At 40.7% G+C, this 20,663-nt stretch overlaps 1 protein-coding gene across 45 annotated transcripts in view; it reads right to left on the reverse strand.

Annotated features, from left to right (window-relative positions):
• Positions 1-20,663, reverse strand: part of PTPRD (protein tyrosine phosphatase receptor type D) — a 1,647,138-nt gene that overhangs the window by 397,475 nt on the left and 1,229,000 nt on the right. For all 45 annotated transcript variants that reach the window (XM_074953350.1, XM_074953349.1, XM_074953347.1 and 42 more), the window contains one exon: positions 819-986. In XM_074953350.1, the coding sequence (XP_074809451.1) occupies positions 819-903 (85 nt within the window). In that variant the 5' untranslated portion in view covers positions 904-986. The remainder of the gene's footprint in view (positions 1-818; positions 987-20,663) is intronic.

The raw sequence follows: 20,663 nt of genomic DNA on the forward strand, positions 1-20,663 counted from the left end.
ATCCAAGAGAAAAGGGCTGCTGTACCAAGTGAACTGAACAGCTTGTAGTAAACCAGCCTGTCAACAGGTCCAGGCAAGTGGCTTTTCTTGTTGGTATAACATTTCTGCAAAAAGCCACAGGACAGCTGGGAAAAACAAACACATGTAAACAAGGTAGGCCTAATTATTTTCCAATTAAAAAGAAGATATTATCTTCTCATTAATTGGTAAGCTAATTGACCAAAACCTTGCAGTATCATAAAATGAGTCCAATACACAGAACCTAGGTACCTATACTACCCACTCAGATCAAAGTTGTCAGTTCTGCTTGATTTGTTTGAATACTGTACTCCACGACAGCTGTCGGAAATAATACATTAGAACAGCTGCTGCGACAGCTACAAAGCGCCTGGAATTTTAATTGGACTCAACAGTCTATTGTTTATTTTACTAAACTTAAAAAGAAATATCCAAGGAAGTAAACAAGTTCCTAATGGAACGAACTGATCTTTGCCATTTGGTAAACAAGGTTAGGCTTCATTTTGCCTATATAATTTCACTAGTATTATCTCTACCAACTAACTGGCAAAAAGAAAGGAAAAGAAAAAGAGAACAGTAGAAACTGTTAGATGACTAAGAAAAGAGGCATTAAGAGGAAAAATGGTAAGGGAGTCACAAAAACAAACCTGTTCAAATACTGGCTGTGAGCCAGAGAATCTCACAGAGTTTTAAGATTTACTGAAAAGGAGACTTATTCAGAGGCCCTCAGCAACTATTAGCTGAAAACAAAACTGTTCATTATGGCTAAAACCTCAAGACCATTGAAAAGTAAAGCTTACTTTCAGCATCAGCAGAAAGCAGAAAGCACAGGAGCACCACCACTGGCCTGGCTACGTGCATCATCCGACAGCTTGGCACCAGCATGCTTTGGCAGCCTCAGTCTCACTGGCTCAAAAGCCACTATGAGTCTGTCCGGTCTGAAATTTCTGATGAAGTATTTTCAGAGCCTGTGGAGTGGTGGAGAGAAAAAGAGAGAGAGAGAGCAAAATATGGTTAGGGGGTTGTTTTTGTTTTTCCCAATATTTAGTGTTAGAGGCAAAACAGTTTAAAAATACAAAGAATCTTCAGGAGACTGTAGTACATGGAAGGTAGCGAGGTGCTGCAGATGTTTCTAGTACTGAACCCAGAATGCTGGAGCCACAGAGCATCCTGTCCCCAGTATATTTTTTCTTCTCTCATGTTCAGATCAACCGATCCCATGTGTTGGATCTTGTTTTGCCGGCTCAGCACTGCATTTTGAGTAATACACCATGAGAATGAGTTGTCATTTCTAATGAACTATTTGTTTAATACATCACCAGAATGAGGCATACTGATGCTGTAAGGAAGGGTTTAAGAATGGATTCAACGTCCAGGATAAAAGTCCACTAACAAATGACATACTGGAAGCTGCTTTCCTGGCATCAGGTAGGAATGACAGGGCTAAATCTGCTTCTCAGACTATTCCTAATGCTGGCTTTGCAATGCTAGCCTATTGGATCCCCCATATTAACACTTCAAAACTCATATTCACTTTTGGTCCCACATGTCTAAAAGGTTACATTTCCTCTCTGATTTTCCTGTATATTTAAATTATGTAATACAGAAATCATGAATAAAGAGCCCATATTCAGTTCAGTCAGTGTAATTTAACATGTTATATAAGAACTAATCAACAATACAGTTTAAGCATCTGCCTTTAAGAAGAAATGCATTTTATTCTTTGGTAAATCCACTCCACCCAAGCAATATTAGAAATTGCAGAACATAGAAATGCTTCCCTCTGAGAGGAAATATTAGAGATATCCCAAAATAGCATGACTGTGTCACTAAAATAACACTGCAATTTAATTGCACTTTTCGAAAGAGTTGTAAGATATAACTTTGGCAGGTCTGAAACTTAGCTCAAGCACAATAAGAAAAACAGATACTATCTTTTTCATTACCCTGCATGAGTAGCTTCCATGCAGTGAAGATAAAAACCAAAAGGGAAGGGGGGGAATTATATTAATTATTCCACTTGATGGATCTTACAGACTTGTGGGTAGAATGAAGAGCCTATTTTATACTACAGTGCAATGCTGAAAGAATCTATTCAAGGAAGAAAAAAAGAGATGACCAGATGTTAGGAATCTATTGCTGTTATCAATCTCTTTTGTAAAACTACCTCTCGAATCAGCTATCAAGAGATATGAATCTAAGAAATTTTCATAGGCAAAGTGCTGAAGGCACCAGCTCCCCGCTTTCATCGCTACCATCTTTGTGCCAGCATTTCAAATGACAGCAAAGTCCATGAGACATCAGTCCTGTCGGACTCAATTTGTGTCTGTGCAAGCGTATCAGGGCCAACTGCTACATAATGACTTCAGTGCTATCACAAAGATGGAGATGTATGAAATGCATTTTCAGAGAAGAGGTGATTTTGTTTTTGCTTTTACTAGACTGAAGGGGTGACACAATCTTTGTACCATGCAAATCTTCAAGTTGACATCTGCAAACAAGCACAGTGGAAATATAATGGCCGCTAAGGTTCATGTCTGAGCCATAAAATATGCCTTGGGGGGGTAGGGAGTGGGGGTTTGTTAGTAATTTAAAAAAAAAAAAAAGGTGAGGGCTCAGGGAAAGAGAAAGAATATGATCTGCACAAGACTATTTTGCTAAACTCTTTTCCAGTGTGACACTGAAAAGTATTTTTTCCCCGACCTCCCAGTTGAAAAGTGAAATAAGGCTTTTAAATGCCTTTTTTTCCCAGAATCTACAGGAAGCCTGTAAGAGAAAGGAAAACACACAAAATATGGCAAGCAAGCTGGCTCAGAAGAGAAGATAAGGTGTTTTGCAGTTATTAAAGACACACCATCCCATTCATTCTAAACACATATACCAATAGTGCCAAACGTTCTGTCTCTGCTCCAGGTGACATTCATTATCGCTCCCACCACACAATCTGAAACCCTTGCTGCTCCTTCTCTCTGCACCTTCAGTGTGTCACAGCCTTAACTAACCCGATAAACATACTAATATGTTCTGCAGGTGAACCTTGAACTTCTATTTCTTCTCTTACGTTGCTTATGCTTCTACAGCAGGGTTTTGGCATTTTAGGCTGTGAAAATACATGTGTTTGGAGAAGGCAGGCAGAGGTTGGTGGTGGTGGTGTTTTTTGTTGCTGTTGTTGGTGGTGGTGGTTTTGTTTTTGTCGGTGGTTTCTTTAAAAAATATTGTTAGTGAAGTCATGTGGATGACGGGCTAACACTGGAGAGAAACAAGCCATGAGACAGTCAAGTGCTGTCAAGCTTCTCCACAGAGCTCTGCCGAAGCTCTGACCTACAACAACGCTTAGCCTCAGCCCTGGACCTCCTCATCGACAATTGTATCAAACTGTACTGAATAAAGTGGCAAGGCCTTTTTTTGATGGTTGTTTCTGTTTGCTTGTTTGTGAAAACTAATATGGAAAAGCTTTATAAGGACTAAACTAATATTACAAAACTTATGCCACCTCCAAGCATCCACTAGTAAAAGACTAAGCCAATGTGATATTACTCTTACAACAAAAAACGTATAACTCTCCCAGCACCACCATGTTTCCCTGGGAACTGAACACTGAGGCAAGAGCCAACTTGCTTTGTGAGAAAGCAACATTTGGAACATGGTATAATAGATAGTAAATACAGAAACAGCTGTGAGGTGAGAGAAGAAAGGGTACAGCAATATTTCTCCCCCACCTCCTCTGGTTTAGGGTTTATTTGTAACCAAGTTGTATATCTTGTTCTAGCCAACCTTTGGCCCCATGCAAAACAATTTCATTACAATTCCCAGCTGCAAGGTACTACATTCACTGTGTGACCGTCTCCTCTCAACCTGTCCCAAACTTCTATGTTGGGTCTTGGGGCTTGTCTACACAGGAAAATTGACCAGGATAAGCTATTCTGCGATAGCTATTCTAGACTAGCTCCCTCTGTGGATACTGTACTACAGAATAAAAAACGGAATTTTATGCCAGAATAATTACTTCACTTTGGAAGCGCACTAATTATTCCAGAATAAAGTGACTTGTATTCCAGAATGGAGTGTCCACATGGAAAGCTATTCCACATAACTATTCCAGTCAATTTTCCTTAGTATGTGAGATGAACTGAGAAGAGTAGAGGGTGGAAACAAGTACACCAGACCCTCGCTAGAACATGGGATTTGGGATCCATGCCAAGTACCATGTCATAGCGGGGACCACGTTAAAATGAAATTACTGTATACAGTAAATGTCACATCCATAAAGTATAGAAAACCTTAACAAATAAACTCCTACTTGAAGGAAACAATAAACGAGAAAAAAAGTGTTGCTTTATTAGAGATTTAAAGTAGACATTACAATAAACTAGTCTAGTTTTTCTTAAAAAAGTCAGTGAGTTGCTCTTGCTTCTTGCTGCTGTGCCGCTGCCGCTTTGCAAACTGCAAAAGACTACGTAGCTGCATAATTTTTATAGGCTCAACGTCTTGCATCTCAAACCATCTCAAAGCAGTCTCTAAGCCAGCTGCGGTCGCAGCTGACGTTGGAACGACGTCCACTTCATCTTCCTCTTCTTCTTCCATGGCAAAGGCCAATTCTTCAGCTTCTGGAATGTTGTTTGGTCATACTGCCTGAAGAATTCGGTCATCTGTTAGACTTTCAGCAACGGCACAAAATTCTTCTGCTTCATCGTCACCTCTTATCCAGGACTGGATATTTTGTGGCAGAACAGTTACCCCAAGCCCGGACAGTTGCTGGCACAGCTCCTGCATTCACTCCATGCCTGTTCTTCCAACTTCCTCCTCTGTAAATCCCTCAAAGTTGAATTTCTCGTCAGACTGTGATCTGCTTTCTTTATTTTCTTCCAGGAGCAGGTGGCCAAACGACTCTCTCAGTCCCACCATCCAACAGCGGTTTATCATTTCAGCGTGTAATAAATTCCAGGAATCGCCGCCAATGTAAAAGAAGTCTTTTATAGTCAACTTCTTCAGAAAATCGGTGACAGACAACTCGCTTTCTATCATTTGTCGTACCAAGTTCTGTCGATAGTGCTTGATCAAGCAGCTGGATTTTTTTTAGGTAAGGATTCAACCCGTATTTTACCATCACGGATTCTGAGTCCTTCGGTCGGAGGATGCGCTGGACAGTTGTCTAGCAAAAGAATGGCCTTTTCTTCTAAGCGTTTTGCCAGCAAATGCTTTCACACCGAAGGAACAAATTTGGTGAAGAACCATTGTTCAAAAATCTCTCTGGTCATCCAGGAATTTTTGGAGTTCTTGTATGAAAACAGCAGGCAATTTACATTTACGTGATGAAAGCACTGAGGCATGCGAGACTTTCCAATGCACAATGGTTTTAATTTAAGCTTTCCTGTTGCATTCACACAAAACAATAAAGTAAGGTGATCTTTTGACTGTTTATATCCTTCTTTCTTACGTTCATCTGTTCTGACAGTCAGGGTTTTATCGGGCAACATTTTATAATAAATTCCTGTTTCGTCTGCATTGTAAACCTGTTCCTCCGAGTAACCCTCTGCCTGTAAAATTTCCCTCAGCTTCACAGGGTATGATTGCGCGGTGTCGGTGTCAGCAGAGCGTTTTTCTCCCGAAACTGCAATCTGAGAGATTCTGTGTCTTTTCTGAAATCGCCATAGTCAACCTGAACTCGCCTTAAAATTGCAGAATTCGCCATTAAGTTCCCGGACGAATTTTTCCGCTTGCATGGCTATAAGCAGACCAGAGATCGGAATGCCTTTCTGCTGTTCTTGCACAAACCACGTGTACACCGCAGAATCAAGATCGGCATCATTCGCTAAACGGGCTCGTTTTCTTTGAAGGCCATGCTCTTCATCCAGGTTATACATGTAAGTTCTGAGCTTGTCAGCATTCTTTAGCCATCCACAAAAGGTGGACTCATTAATGCCAATATCGCAGCTAATCATTGCCTGGGTTTCGCCATTTCTAAGTCATTCGATAGCTTCCAATTTCTCCTGCACCGAGTAAGCCTTCCTTTTTCCTGACATTTCTGACATCTTTCTAAAGATAAATACTGTACCTGTAAATTTTTACTACATTACATTTGTATGGTGTTCTAGGCCTACAGCAATCGTCTTAGGGATTGTCTACACTACTGCATGGGGTTGAAGATATGCAATTTCAGCTGCGTGAATAGCTGACGCTCTCCCGTCGACTGCGCTTGCGCTCCTTGTTCCGGTGGAGTACTAGAGTCCACAGGAGCACGCTAGCGGTCGATTTATCACGTCTATACTCAAAAAAATTGTACTGTACAGTACTTAAATTTGGGATCCATGGCCACGACCGCGTTATATCCAAATTTGCGTTAATATCCTGAATCCCCACAGGGTACTACCACATCAGAGTTCTCCTCAGTCAGCATGAAGCAGGTGATACTCCTAATCACATGGCACAGGAGCATGGAGCAGTAAGCATCACAAGAGCATTTTGGTTATCAGGTGATACCCAATTTTCTTAAATACTGTAATACAGCTCTTAGAACAGATTCAACCAATTGAATTTCAACTTCTTCATTGTAGTCTATTTGTGAGCACCAACAGTGCACTACATGCTTTCCAGTGATTCAAGAAGAGACAGTCCCTACCCTGAGGAGATTACAGGAAGGAGAAAAACAAAAGCGTAGCTAGACGTTATGGGAAAAGGAGCAACAAAGACAGATTTTTTTTAATACCACTGTATTCACTATTCACTGTATTCAGCACAGCAAAAGAGGGTTTTTTAAAAAGGACTTAAATGTAGGTAAAGCAGGAGTCTTGCAGATGGGCTATCGGAGGTCATATCATGCCTAGAGGGCGACATGCAAAAAGGCTTGGAGGTGATGGTGCAGAGGATCTTCTTTTTCTCATTGTAGTGTGGCCTAACTGGAATATACAATATCAATTCTTAAGTTTTGTAATATCAATTAAAAACATATCTTCAGCACAGTCTATAAAGTGAGGGTCCTACTCTTCAATTGAAGTCAATGACAAAATTCCCAATGACTTCAATAGAAACAAGATAATAGAAGCCTAACAGAGCTATTGTTCAATCACATGCTGCAAAGACAGTATTCCATGGAATACTCTCAACTATATTCATCTACAAACCAAATACACGACAGGTGAAACTGAAGGGTTGGTTGTTCACGTTCCCATGTGACTTCTGAAAGGGAGCTTGAGATAGGTGAACTCTCATATTGGAAGGCCCTCTTCCAGAATGACTTTTGGGAACAAATCAAACTGCACTTGAAGACTCCTTTTAGAAAATCAATTACCTGGGGCAAAGGGGAAAATCCCTTTCAGAAAAGGAAATACTCCTTTGAAATGAGAGGATATAAATATTAAGTTTTCAGTAGTAACATGAATACTGTGGAAGCGGATGCTGCCCTAGTGCAAACAGTTTCCAGATGAGAATTTCGAATAGCCCTTTCTCCTCCAAGCCACAGGAATATAGGGAAGCCAGATATGTCAATTCCCATAAAAAAGCTGAGACTTTTTTTTTTGCTGTTGTTAACTGATACAGGCCTACTCCAGTCTGTGGAGCTGCACCAATCAGGGGTGCTGGAACAGTTTTTGTAGTGGGGGTATTGAGAACCCTTGAACCAAACTGTAAATCCTGTATATGATGGAAACCACTTCAAGCTGGGGGTGCGACAGCATCCCCAGCACCCTTAGTCCCAGCACCTATGAAACTAATTAACAACAGCAGAAAATGTAGCCCTATATGCCTCGCATAGGACCAAGTTAGTAGCCAGACCCCAGCTTCCTCGAAGTTCAGATACATTCAGATCTGGAGGGCTGGACTGGCCTAAACGGAATCTAGAGCTGAATTTTTCTAAAGTTCAGGAGTGTTCTGATCTGGAGTTTGGTTTGATGCGGAAACAATTTGCATAATTCTTGCTACAATAAAACAGCTGACCATATCCTGCATATGACAAAGTATATAGGATTGAAGTGGGGAGAAAAGTGGTGATACTCTACTTTTATGCTTCATTCACCACACTCATAGTTCTAGAATGTGCCCACTTTCTAGCCCCTGCAACTCAGCTACATCTCTGTGCAAGTCAAGTAGATTTCCATCTACTGTTCGATAAACAGATTTCATCCTCAAATCTCAGCTGAAAAGCAACATTAATAACTGTTGAGCCAGTCAGAAAGGACAGGAAAAACTCTTACCAGTTCAGTAGTCACAAACTACTCAGCCACCCTTAAACTAGAAACACCACCAGGAAAAACAAATAGAAAGACAATCAGGTCTGAAAATGATGGAGCATGTTAGGTGAGCAAGAAATTATTCTGACTTAACAAAAATAGGACTTGGAATTGTTTTTACAATGATAAATTTCAGACTCTTCCAAATGGAACATATGAAACTAATATACTTCTACAGAAACAGCAGCAACTGCCTGCAGTCCTAGGTCTAACTTGTTCTTTGATCAAACAGGCAGCAAAAAGATTTTTAAAGCTGAACTGTTAGAAAAGTAGTTTGGGATTGTATTTTGTTTTTTGTTCTTTTTTTTAAATATACACAGTATTTCTTTGGGTTTGTCGCTATATGGCATACAGTGTGCACATTTATCTAGGTACGATTGCAGCACAGCACTTCCTTAAGCACTAAACTGAAATGGCTAATGCATCCCACCAGTGCACCACAGCCTAGTGGGGCATGACTTCCTGGCTTGGAAACATAGTTAAGACCCACTGTATATGCAGCCCTCTTTCAAAGGTAGTAGAATAGTCTGTTACAGAGCCTAGTCTTAGATGGTTCTCTGAACAGTCCTGCTCTCTGCCAACAGAACAGCTCAGAGATCCTCCGTGCATTTGGCATGGGCCAACCCCAGTTCCCCCCAGCATGATTTTTTGTACAGATCCTATGACAATACAAATATGATCCTGATGAGGGCCTTTGGGCCACACCGCAATATCAACATTAAATAGTGACAATAATGCAAATAGGATTTTGCTTTCATTAAATAACCTTTTTTTAAAAAGTTAATAATCAAAATTGATTTCAATTTGCCACAACATATTTTATCATTATTTAGAATTTTCCAATGAAAGTCCCAGTTCTGAGCTTCCTCAAGTTAAATATGAAACAGTTAAAATAGAGGGTTTTTTCTTCAACTTAAGAGTGGAATTATTCTTCCAGACATTGTTTCATATTATTTCCCACATAGCAATTGGCATACATACAAACTGTTTAACAAGGCCGAAACACCATTACAAAAAAAAACTTAAGTCAAGGTAACTTCAAGATTGCTGCTGAAGATCACAGAAAACCATGGAAGTCAGGAAAAGCACAAGTCCTTTTTTACTGAAATGTTAATTTATCCATATTTCATGGACTGTTTTAAGATATTAAGGCACACATTTAAGAGTCAAGTATGTGTAGAAAGTGCTACATATGTGCAAACGTGGCCAAATTAATGTTGCTGTGGGAACCTGAACACCCTAATATTAGCGTATATTCACTTTCTGTGATATTACTTGTGCAACTTTACTTGTTCTTTACTAGTTGCTTTTTAAAAAAAATAACGGGTAAAAGGAGGTGTGAACCTTCCCTTCTGCACCTTTAAGTGCGCAGCGGGGGTAGGGAGGGGGGGATTTGGCTGTCTGGCTGAGTGAAGGGAACAGTGCTTTATGGCTGGGGAGAGGGGATGAAAACTGCTGCAAAAAGGGTCAGTGTAGTCACTGACTCAGCCGCTGGGAATGTGGGGTTTAAAAGGAACGAACTGGGGGCGGTTGAGGACTCCTATGATTGGACGGCAGGGAGCCAACCCCCCATTCTTATAGTCCATCTTAACCCTCCTACAAGGTGAGGGTGGTGGATGGTAAGGTCCTGGCAATGGATATGCCAGATGAAAAAAGAGGGGAACCTGGTAAAAGCCCCCCGGGTAATTATGGACTAAACATAGGGTTACCTGCACTGTACACTTTTATCTGCTGTCCCAGACATCTAATAATAAAGTTGCGGCCTTATTAACCCATGGCAAATGTCTCCTCTCCTTCTTTCGGAATAGCCAGACAATAACTCCTATGCATTAGTGAACACTTTAAAGAGAGAGCAGTTCAACAGCGACCCCAAGTAGCTTCAAGACCTACTCTCTATTGAGACAAAGGGATCCAGGAATTGGCCTCAGGATTCTCTCCCAAAACAGAATGGAGAGGGTCCAAAAAGTGTCTGGTAACCTGGTTCCCAGAGAGCTTGGGCACCCACAAGGCACCAAACTTCCTGGGCTCTTAAATCCAGAGTGCATTCTGGGGGACTTAGTGAGAAAGCCCTGGGAAAAACAACTTAATGTGTGATCTAGTGGTCCCACACTCAAGGCTACATAATGGAGAGGGGAGAAGAAGAGGGCTGGAGAGCCGGCCACACAGGGCAAGAGGGTCCATGTTAAGAGGAAGCAAGCTCAGCTGGTGGAGAAAAACCTGCATGCCCTCCCTAAAGCAATATCCTAGCACTCAGTCCAGGACAAGAGGGCAGAATCACTGGCACTGGAGAAGCAGCAAGATCTGGTAGACACACAGGTGCTATGTGCCTATTCCTTGGGGAGTCCTCTGCTCAGGATACAAATGGTTCTGCAACTGTGGAGCATGGACAAATTATGCAGGGTAACCATGAAACTGACCCCCATTATTGTGCAGAGTGGAAAATAAGTATGTAAAACATGGAGACGAGCTTAATGACAGTTGATACTAAAATGCCACATTTGTACTAAATTAGTGCAAAGCAGTTTGAGACAAAGAAAAAAATATCTATTAGGCAGGATTTTCCATTAAATAAATTGCTATTCAGTGGGATTCCCTGTATGAAGAAGACTCTCTTGCAAATGAGTATCTTAATCAACCTTTTTAGATGTAATCCTAAAACAGACAAGAATACTTGTTGCTATTACCCTAATCTTTCTATAGTATGATTCATGTTCTAAATCATCAGCTGTCTATAGCATACATGCATTTGTAAGGGGTCAAATATCCTGACACTTACAAAGCTCTGACATTTTAGTCATTTTTATAGACTATAAAAACATATTAACACAGAATTCTTTTTCCGAGGGGAAACTGTACACTAGGACACTTTATTTTGGCCATCTTTCTTTTTGCCTACCTTCCTTCCAAATAATGGAACTGATGAATAAGCATTGTGTACACGTACTTTTGTAATATTTACAATAAAAACAGCAATACTGGATCATACCAATGGTCTATCCAGCCCAGTATCCTGTCTTCTGACAGGGGCCAATGCCAGATGCTTCAAACGGAATGAACAGAACAGGGTCATTCACAGGTGATCCATCCCCTGTCATGCAATCCATGCATCTGACAGTCAGAGGCTTAGGGACACCCAGAGCATGGGATTGCATCCCTGACCATCGTGGCTAATAGCAACTGATGGACCTATCTTCCATGAACTTAAAGCTTTTGGGGGGTGGGGAGGGTGAAGTCTTTCTCATTGTGGTGGGAGAATGCACAGGATTAAAAAACAACACTTTAAAAAAATTCTTGCTGAGAATTTGTACATCTGTAACTTTTAGAATAGTTTTTTTTTAAAAGCAATGCTAGAAGCCTCCAGTGATAATGAGGCAGATTCTCAGCTGCAATGACTCCAGTTGGTATTGATTTCAATGGAGTTATGACAGTTTACACCATTTGAGAATCTGTCTAATGCCGACAGTTCAATGGGGCCAGAATTTCAACCTATATCTTTAGGAGAGTGGGGATATGGATGCATTTTGCTGGAAACTTGCATGCTGAAGGAAAGGAATCTTTCTTAACAAACACATACTCTGTCAATGCCCCTCTACTTTGACCTGCAATAATCCTGGAACTCTGAATGGCTTGACTGTTATTACCCTTAAATATTCCAACTTCGAGTTTATCCTAGGCAGAAACTATTAATTAAAGCATACTTTATTCCTTTCTAGAAAAGCATATTATCAAACCAGGTGAAAACCAGCTAAAATAAATATTTTATTTAATCAGTATCCATTGGAATTGTTTTCCAACAAACTCAATTGAATAGGGATATGGTGAAATCTATGATAATGCTATAGAACCTGTGTTTCTTCCTAAATATATAGAAAGGAAGCATTAATTGATAATATAATAAAATAGATTTTTATCAAGCAAAAGTGGACCCACTATTCTGATCCCCCCCGCTTCCCCTCCCCACGTTTGGCTTTAAGAACAAAATTAAATTAGAGTTTTCCTGGCAAGGTGACTGATTCACTAGAAGACTTCTACACACAACATTCTTTCAGTTCTTATGTTTAGTATTAATGTATATTTCTTTGAAGGGAATTGCCTTTTCATTTAAAGCCAACAAAAAACACAATGCAATACAAATATTTTTTTAACGTCTTTCTTTTCTCCAAACACGCAGTAGCTTAATATCAACATGCTGTCTTAGCTTTTGCTGGCTTATATATATATTATTTCTGTGCTAAAGAAAGAGTCTAAATCAGCATTGTTTTTTGTCCATATGTAGGAACATTCTACCTTGTGGACTTAAAGGGAAAAAAAACTATTGTACTAGGGTATTCCCCACTGAAAGATTTCAGAATCTGAGAGAGTGAAGAGGTCTGTACTGTTTGTGCACTGTGGAGCACATCTCCACAGGGGTTTCCTGTGCCCAAGAATGTAAGGAATTATTGGCGGCAGATGAGAGAGGAGCTAGCAAGTCATTGACTTTGTGGATCCACTAAGTCAGACCTGCTGCACTGGGTGACTCACCAATCAGAGCAGTGGCTCCTGCAGAAATAGTGATGGAGTTGCACTGCTGTTACCCTTATAATCCTCCCTAATACACTTTCTCCCACCTCCCCCAGGAGTTCATTTACATGGGCTGTGCACTGAGTTTAGTAGTTTAGAAGCCCTACAAAAACATATTGGGTATCATGGATAATAAAGTAAACTAGAAGTTAACAACAGGCCAAACCTTTGGCTGCAAAACAACAAGGCATCTTTAATCTGGTGTATCTGCAGTTTCTTGTTTTTATGGTTTCTTCTTTTTCTTTTAACCTTTTACAGATTTGTTTCCATATTATCCAAAATACTTGTTGCCTAATCAGAATGAAGTATGACTAACTGAGACAGAGAAATTCACAGAGTGTACACAGGACAGTAATCCAGTTGCAGCTAGATTAGGCTGACTGCACTTTATTATAACATTGCTCATGGCAATAGAACCATATTAGAGGACGAGATGGAGAACTGCAATTGTTATTTTTCAAAAGCAGTTGGCATTATGAGATGATTTGATAATAAAGTACAAAAACTTCCTGAAGCAATAAAAGCACTATGCATTTCCCATACTAAAATATGACATAACGGCACTCAAAAAAATATTTGCCCATAGTTGCTCTTTTGGAAAAATATATTCTTGAGCACTATAAAAGGTCTTTGTAAAATATAGTAATTTTTATTACACTTAGAAAAAGAAACATATAGATTCTGAAAAGGACTCAAAAGTCAACAAAAGCCTACGGACATTCTCATCGTGGGAGCTTCCTTAATAAGACTCTCACTCGCTATCCTTCTAGACACCAAAGGGAACCTCCTGAAGTGAACAGGCCATTCTTGGAAGGAAATAAAATAGTCAGTAAAATGATCAACAGGGCCAGGCAGTGTAGCTCAATGTGTGTTCTTCTTTACAGTACACTTTAGAAACCTCAGTCGTATCTGTAAATAATAGCAATGAGTGGTTCAGATCTTCCATTTTAAATGCTTTGCAGAACCCCCACCTCAATTCCCTTCAGGTTGGAAAGTGAAAAGTAGGGAGAAAGGTTAGGCCTCCCACTGACCCCCTACTGTGTTTGCATTTGTGAAAGTAAGTAGCAGAGTACAACTGTAGAAAAAGATTGCTATGACAACATCTATTACCTCTCTAGTAATTGATTGCAGTCCCCCAGCATTTGGAAGGTATGGGATAGATGAAGACGGAAATATAAACAAATTTTATCATCAGTGAAATAAGACTATGACAGGAACACTCCAAATGGAAAAAAATAATGCTTGCCCTTGTTAGCCAAATAGTCTATCTTCACCTATTAAACAAACTGTTATAGTCGAACTTTAATGATCCAAATACAAGAATGTAGTAACTATCTGACCCTAATTACTCTAAGACACACATTAATGAATGGACAAAAACAAACACACACTATTATTTTACAAAGCCCTGGCCATTTTCTATTTATTTATTTATTTTGTGAAACCTTGATGCTTTTCACATATAACACCTAGACCTAGAAACAATTCTGGCAATCTACCCTTTAAAATAGTTGAACTTTGGTTCTTTGCAAAATTCTGGAGACTAACTAGTTTATAGCTCCCTGGTTGTTTCTATTTGGAGAGATGTGAAGGCTTGATAAAAGCTTACTGGTTGTAGTCGACATTCAAGAGAAGGGTTTCTGATTGTGTTTTAAAAAGGAATAAAAGAGTCAACAGAAAAAAAAGCAGGAGGGTAGATTGGTAGCTGATGCTGTGAAATCAAGGGATACATCTGTAAAGATTAAAGTAAGGAATGGGCCAGAACTTGAAGATAGAATGGGAATATAGGAAGAGATAAGATAAGGAAGTATGTCTATGAAGGGCCTTGAAGAATAGGATAGGAAATGACATTTGTGTAGATGTTAAGAAAGGACACTGCAGCATTCTGTTGAATTTAGAGTTTGGATAAGTGAGTTGGAGGGGACATAGAAGAGAAAGCTAACAGTAATCAAGGTGTGAAGTGAAAAAGTCACTTCAAGCCATTCATCAGAACTATTGCCAAGGTAAAGGCAGATATGGCTGTTGATGATGCATCTACAGTTATGGACCTGAAAGGTAAAAGGAAGGTCAGAGCTGAACAGGGAGATAATGAGTTAAAGATGCAGATGAAGGTACTTCCCTTGCAAACCAGTTATTCTTGTGTTGTTGTCATTATGACAGGCAAATAAGAAAGTTATAATAATTAAATAAAATGTAGATGTATTTAAGACAGATGTTGAAGAAGTCAAGGGTGGGGTCAGTAAAAGACCTAAAGGGAAAAGAGAATTGGTGTTAGCTGCATAAAAGTTGTAGAAATTATACTGCTAGGATGTGCTCAAGTGGGAGATGGTGTGTATAGAAGTGGACTGAGAACAGAGAAGTTAAGAGTTCCCATAACAGATCATTTAGTGTCTAAGGTACAGTTGCTACCAGACACCAGTAATGAATTATCAGAAGCCACATCTCTAGATACCTATCTCCCCTTGTGCTATCATCTCTTCCATTTGGAAAGAAAGGCACAAAACAGGTGAGCAAGGAGCCAGAGCATGAGTGTTGCTATCAAGGAGGAAGAGATTTTGTTAGTAGGTTGAAATGGTGCACTGCTGTCAAGTGGAAATCACCTTCTACTGTCTCTATCCCTATCCTCCTGGCACAATGGAAACCAAAGTTTTCTGGAAAATGCTCTAATTACCTTAGAAATATGAATATACTCTATCTTCATGAAATACCCTTCACTCTCATCTCTGCAGATCCTACTCCATCTAACACACACAACTAAGTCATTGTTTAAAATAGTAATTTGGTGTAAAATTCATCAATCATTATTTTCAAGGATGAGTTTCTGAATATGCTTTGAAGGGACAAAGCTCCACTACTCAAGGCTTTGGTTCAGATGATTTTTGCCCAAGCAACTTGGCTCAGAAGAGCCTTTCCCTCATGCATCAGGGAGGAATGAGCTTATTTCCAGTTTCATGTCCCTGCACCTATGTTGCTGTGCTGCAGTAGAATACAAGGGCCTGGATATAACCTATGTCCTTTTACTGACATTGCTCCTCCTCACACAACATTTCAGTAAATACCACGAGGTCTAGTTCCTCTAAGCCAACTAGAGAATGAAGTTCAATTCTGTTTGATACTCAGTTAAATGACACTAATTGTGCCTTATCTTTTTCAGTGTGCCTCTGCCTACAAAACATAGTCACCATTTTTTAATAACAGCTGCTAATATCTCTAATGGTCACCAAGTTCTCCTCACCTGCAACTGAACCCTCTTTTGGTCATTACTCAGTCTATAATCAGCAAAAAAGAAAGTTAGCTATATGAGATTTAGCAGTGTGATCCTAAAAGGTATGACAAAGAATAAAAACCTTGCAACACAGTACACTTAGGCTTGGAAAGCCTGTCAATTGACCAGTCAAAAAATGTCAATTGACAGGACAACTGACCACCTATTATTTGATCATGGTCAATTGCTGTCAAATATTCCAGCAAGAATGCCCTAACGTAAGCAGCCGCCTACCCTTTTGACTGCATCACGGCACCTCCTTTTCACTTAAAGTCTTGATTGCTCAGTTGACTAAATCTTAACTACCTGTTGGGGGAAAGGTGAACAAATTGAAAGCTTAGCATTCTGACTGGCTGAAATCTTCTAGAAAAAACACTGTATGTCTATCTTCATTGGCATACCAGCATACCATCAGTATATGCTGCGCAGTTGTAAAGTCTCCCATGTGGCTGCTCTCCCATCAGCATAATTATACCGCCCCCCTGCTCCGCCCAAGGAGTGGCAGTAGCTATTCCCGCCAACATAGCACTGTCCACACCGACACTTTTGTCAGTGAAAACTTATGTCGACCAGGAGTGCGTTTTTTCACATGCCTGACCAACAAAAGTTTTAACAACAAAAGTGCTAGTGTAGACATAGCCCAAGTGTCATTAAACCTTCTCTCCCAACACAGAGAGAAAAGATGTGAATGGCTACTGGCTGACTTAGGTACTTCATAATCTAGATCAGTGGTTCTCAAAGCCAGTCTGCCACTTGTTCCGGGAAAGCCCCTGGTGGGCCGGACCGGTTTGTTTACCTGCCGCGTCCGCAGGTTCGGCCGATCGCAGCTCCCACTGGCCGCGTTTCACTGCTCCAGGCCTATGGGGGCTGCAGGAAGCAGCGCAGGCCAAGGGACATGCTGGCCACCCTTCCCGCAGCCCCCTTTGGCCTGGAGCGGCGAACCGCGGCCAGTGGGAGCCGCAATCGGCCGAACCTGCAGACGCGGCAGGTAAAAAAAACCAGTCCGGCCCATCAGGGGCTTTCTCTGAACAAGCAGCAGACCGGCTTTGAGAACCATTGACCTAGAGAGCATTCCAAAAGTAGTGAGGCATTCATAACAATGACATAATAAATTATGCAAACTCCGAGAAAGACAAAACCATTTGCGCCGACATTTTTTACTAGACACGAACATGGAAAAACTGTTGAAGCTAAGTGTAATTTTTGTGCTTCTGAGTATATGATGCATATAGATAGAATGGAGAAACATTCATTGGACTCTTGTGTTGTGTCCAGCTACTGTCAAAGATAGACTACTGAAGTCAGACATCAAGAAAGGGAAACCTGGTTTGCATCAAAATTTGTCTTCTTCTGTGCATACTCATTTTACTCCATCTTTGGCAGCATCACCAGGAAATATGGAGTCTTTTCATGAAGATATGAATGACATTTCTTCATCTTCTAATACAAATTGTGGTACTCCATCTGCTTCAGCACTGAAAACTCCTACTCCTGGAAAGTCTTCAGATATTCATTAAATTGGTATTAAGGGATAGAATGTCCTAGAACCAGAAAAATGAACTTGACCGTAAGTTTGCTATAGATAATTATGCAAGCAATACACCATTTCATAAAGCCAAAAAACCCTATATGCCAGAATTTTTTCATAAGAACCAAACAGAAAACAGCGTGCAGAAAGTCTTCTGAATGCTGAAACAGACAAAGTGAAAAAGAGAGTTGGTCACGGGCAGAGAGGCTAGCCCACCGGCCCTGCCCCTTCCGCCGAACCATTGCCCCCCAAGCGTAAAGAAAAAGCCCTGAGGCCCCCCTTGAACAGAGGAGCCCTGGCCCGCCCGTCCCAGCCACATTGGGCTGAGCCGCCACCCGCCCCCGACCTACTGCCCGGCCCAGTGCCACCAGAGTCGGGCCGGCCCCAGCACTGGGCTGAGCTGGCAGCCTCACCGAGTGCTGGGCCAGCCCCAGCACTGGGCCAAGCCACTGGCCCTGCCACCCCCCAGCCAGAGTCAGGTTGGCCTGAGCCACCGGCAGCCTCCCTGAGCGCCAGCTCCACCTGCCCCTGAAGGCCCTTGCCTCCCGCTGAGCCTCCGGCCCCAGCAGCGCCCGGCCAAGCCTTCTCAGTCCGCTAGCTCTCTGCGTCGCTCCTTCACTGATGTGGAGAGCAGTGGGGACCTTTGGGTGTCGGGGGTGGAGTGAAGGAAGCAGTGGAGGTCTTGGGGAAGCCACTGTGGCCCAGTTGTCTGGCAGTGGGTCGGCAGCAGCGCCAGGGTAGTCAAAGCCTTCCCTAACCCATGGAGTTGCAAATGCACAAGCTCCTCAAGTGTCTCTACTGTCTGATGGATGGAATAGTATTTGCAGTGAGGGTGTCATCAACTTCATGGTTACAACTCCACAACCAGTGTTTTACTCATTCCAGTGCATTACTGAGCATCACCACACAACCGAATATATTGCTCACCAGTTAAAAAATATAATAAATGCATTGGGTCCATGGAAGGTTATTTTGGTTGTGACTGAAAACATAGCTAATATAAAAGTTACTTAGGCTGTGATGATAACTAAGTATCCACATCTTCCATGTTATGGATGCACTGCCCATATGAAGTAACTTTTCACTGATGATATACAAGACCTGACAACTTTCTCATCAGGTATCAAAATGGACCACAAAAGTTGATTTTCAATAAGTCTTGGAGCACTTGGTATGTTCCAGATGACTAGAAGAAAGCTAATTGTGTCACTTTTCTAAAGGGGTAAACAAGATGAACCAGGTAATTATAGGCCTGTCAGCCTGACTTTGATCCCGGGCAAGGTAATGGAGCAGTTGATACAGGACTCAATTAATAAACAAGTAAAGAAGGGTAATTAATGCATATCCTCATGGGTTTATGGAAAATAGATTCTGTTAAACTGAAACTCAAAATCTTTTTTTGATGAGATTACAAGTTTGGTTGATAGAGGCGATAGTATTGATGTAATATACAAGATTTGTAGATTTCTGTTAGGTGTTTTCCTTAGTACTGCACAACATTTTGATTAAAACACTAGAATGATATAAAATTAACATGGCACACATTATATGGATTAAAAACAGGCAAACTGATAGGTCTAAAAATGTAATTGTAAACGGAGAACCATCACTGAATGGATATGTTTCCAGTGGCGTCCTGCAGGGATTAGTTCTTGGCCCTATGCTATTTAAAAATTTTATCAAGGACGAAGAAGAAAACATAAAATCATTACTGATAAAGTTTGCAGATGACACAAAAATTGGGAGAGTGGGGAATAATGAAGAGGACAGGTCACTGAGCAGAACAATCTAGATTGCTGTGTACACTGGGTGCAAGCAAACAATATGCATGTTAATGGGGCTAAATATAAATATATACATCTAGGAACAAAGAATGTAGACCATACTTACAGGATGGGGGGCTCTATCATGGGAGGCAGTGACTCTAAAAAAGATTTGCGTTCATGGTGGGTGAACAGCTGAGCATGAGCCCCCAGAGTGATATTGTGGCCAAAAGAACTAATGCAATCCTGGGATGTATAAGCGGGCATCTTGCATAGGAATAGAGAGGTTATTTTACCTCTATATTTGGCACTGGTGTGACCATTACTGGAATACTATTGTCCAATTCTGGTGTCCACAATTCAAGAATAGCCATGTAAATGTTTAAAGGATTAGAAAACATGCCTTACAGTGATTGAGCTCATTGAGTTTATCTATTTAGCTTAACAAGAGAAGGCTAAGTAGTGACATGATTACAGTCTATAAGTACCTACATGGGGAAAAAATATTTAATTTAATCTTCAGTGAAAGGTATAATATGATCCAGTAGCTGGAAGTTGAAGCTAGAGAAATTCAAACAGAAAATCAGGCATAATTTTTGAATGGTGAGAGTAATTAACCATTGGAACAATTTACCAAGAGTCATGGTGGATTCTTTATCACTGACAATTTTAAAACCAAAATTGGATTTTTTTTCTAAAAGATGTGCTCTAGAAATTACTTTTGGGGAATTCTATGGCCTGTGTTCTACAGGAGGTCAGACTGGATGATCGCAGTGGTCCCTTCTGGCCTGGGAATCTATGAAAAGTGAAAAGCATTGTCAGGTTTTTCAAAAACAAATAGGTACCACAGCCATTTTTCAGCTAAGTTTCATCCACACTGAATAAGCCATGTTATACTTGATGGGCATCTTCTATTAAATGTCTCTAAGATCTTGAAATATGCAAGAAAGCTCATCAATTAGCTGCTGATGAAGAAAGGGTGGCTGGGTGTTCTTCCTAAGTTATCCACAGTGATGTTCTTAATGAGGATGTCTTTTGGATGAGAAACTCAAAATTCATATCAATGCGTGAACCCATTGTTCAGCCCATTCAGAATATGGAAAACAATAGTTCTACATTGTCAGATGCCAAGAACAAATTCCAAACATTAAGAAATACATTTCTGAGAGTCCACTTACAAAAGCTGAAGAGAAAAAGATGATACACAAGACAATATCACAGAAAAATCAAACAATCACTTCCAAACATAGTGATATCTACCTTCTTGATCCACACTTCCAGGGCCAAGACCTTGGTGATGATGA

This window comes from Natator depressus, chromosome 5 (assembly GCF_965152275.1).
Source record: "Natator depressus isolate rNatDep1 chromosome 5, rNatDep2.hap1, whole genome shotgun sequence".
Classification (NCBI taxonomy): domain Eukaryota; kingdom Metazoa; phylum Chordata; order Testudines; family Cheloniidae; genus Natator; species Natator depressus.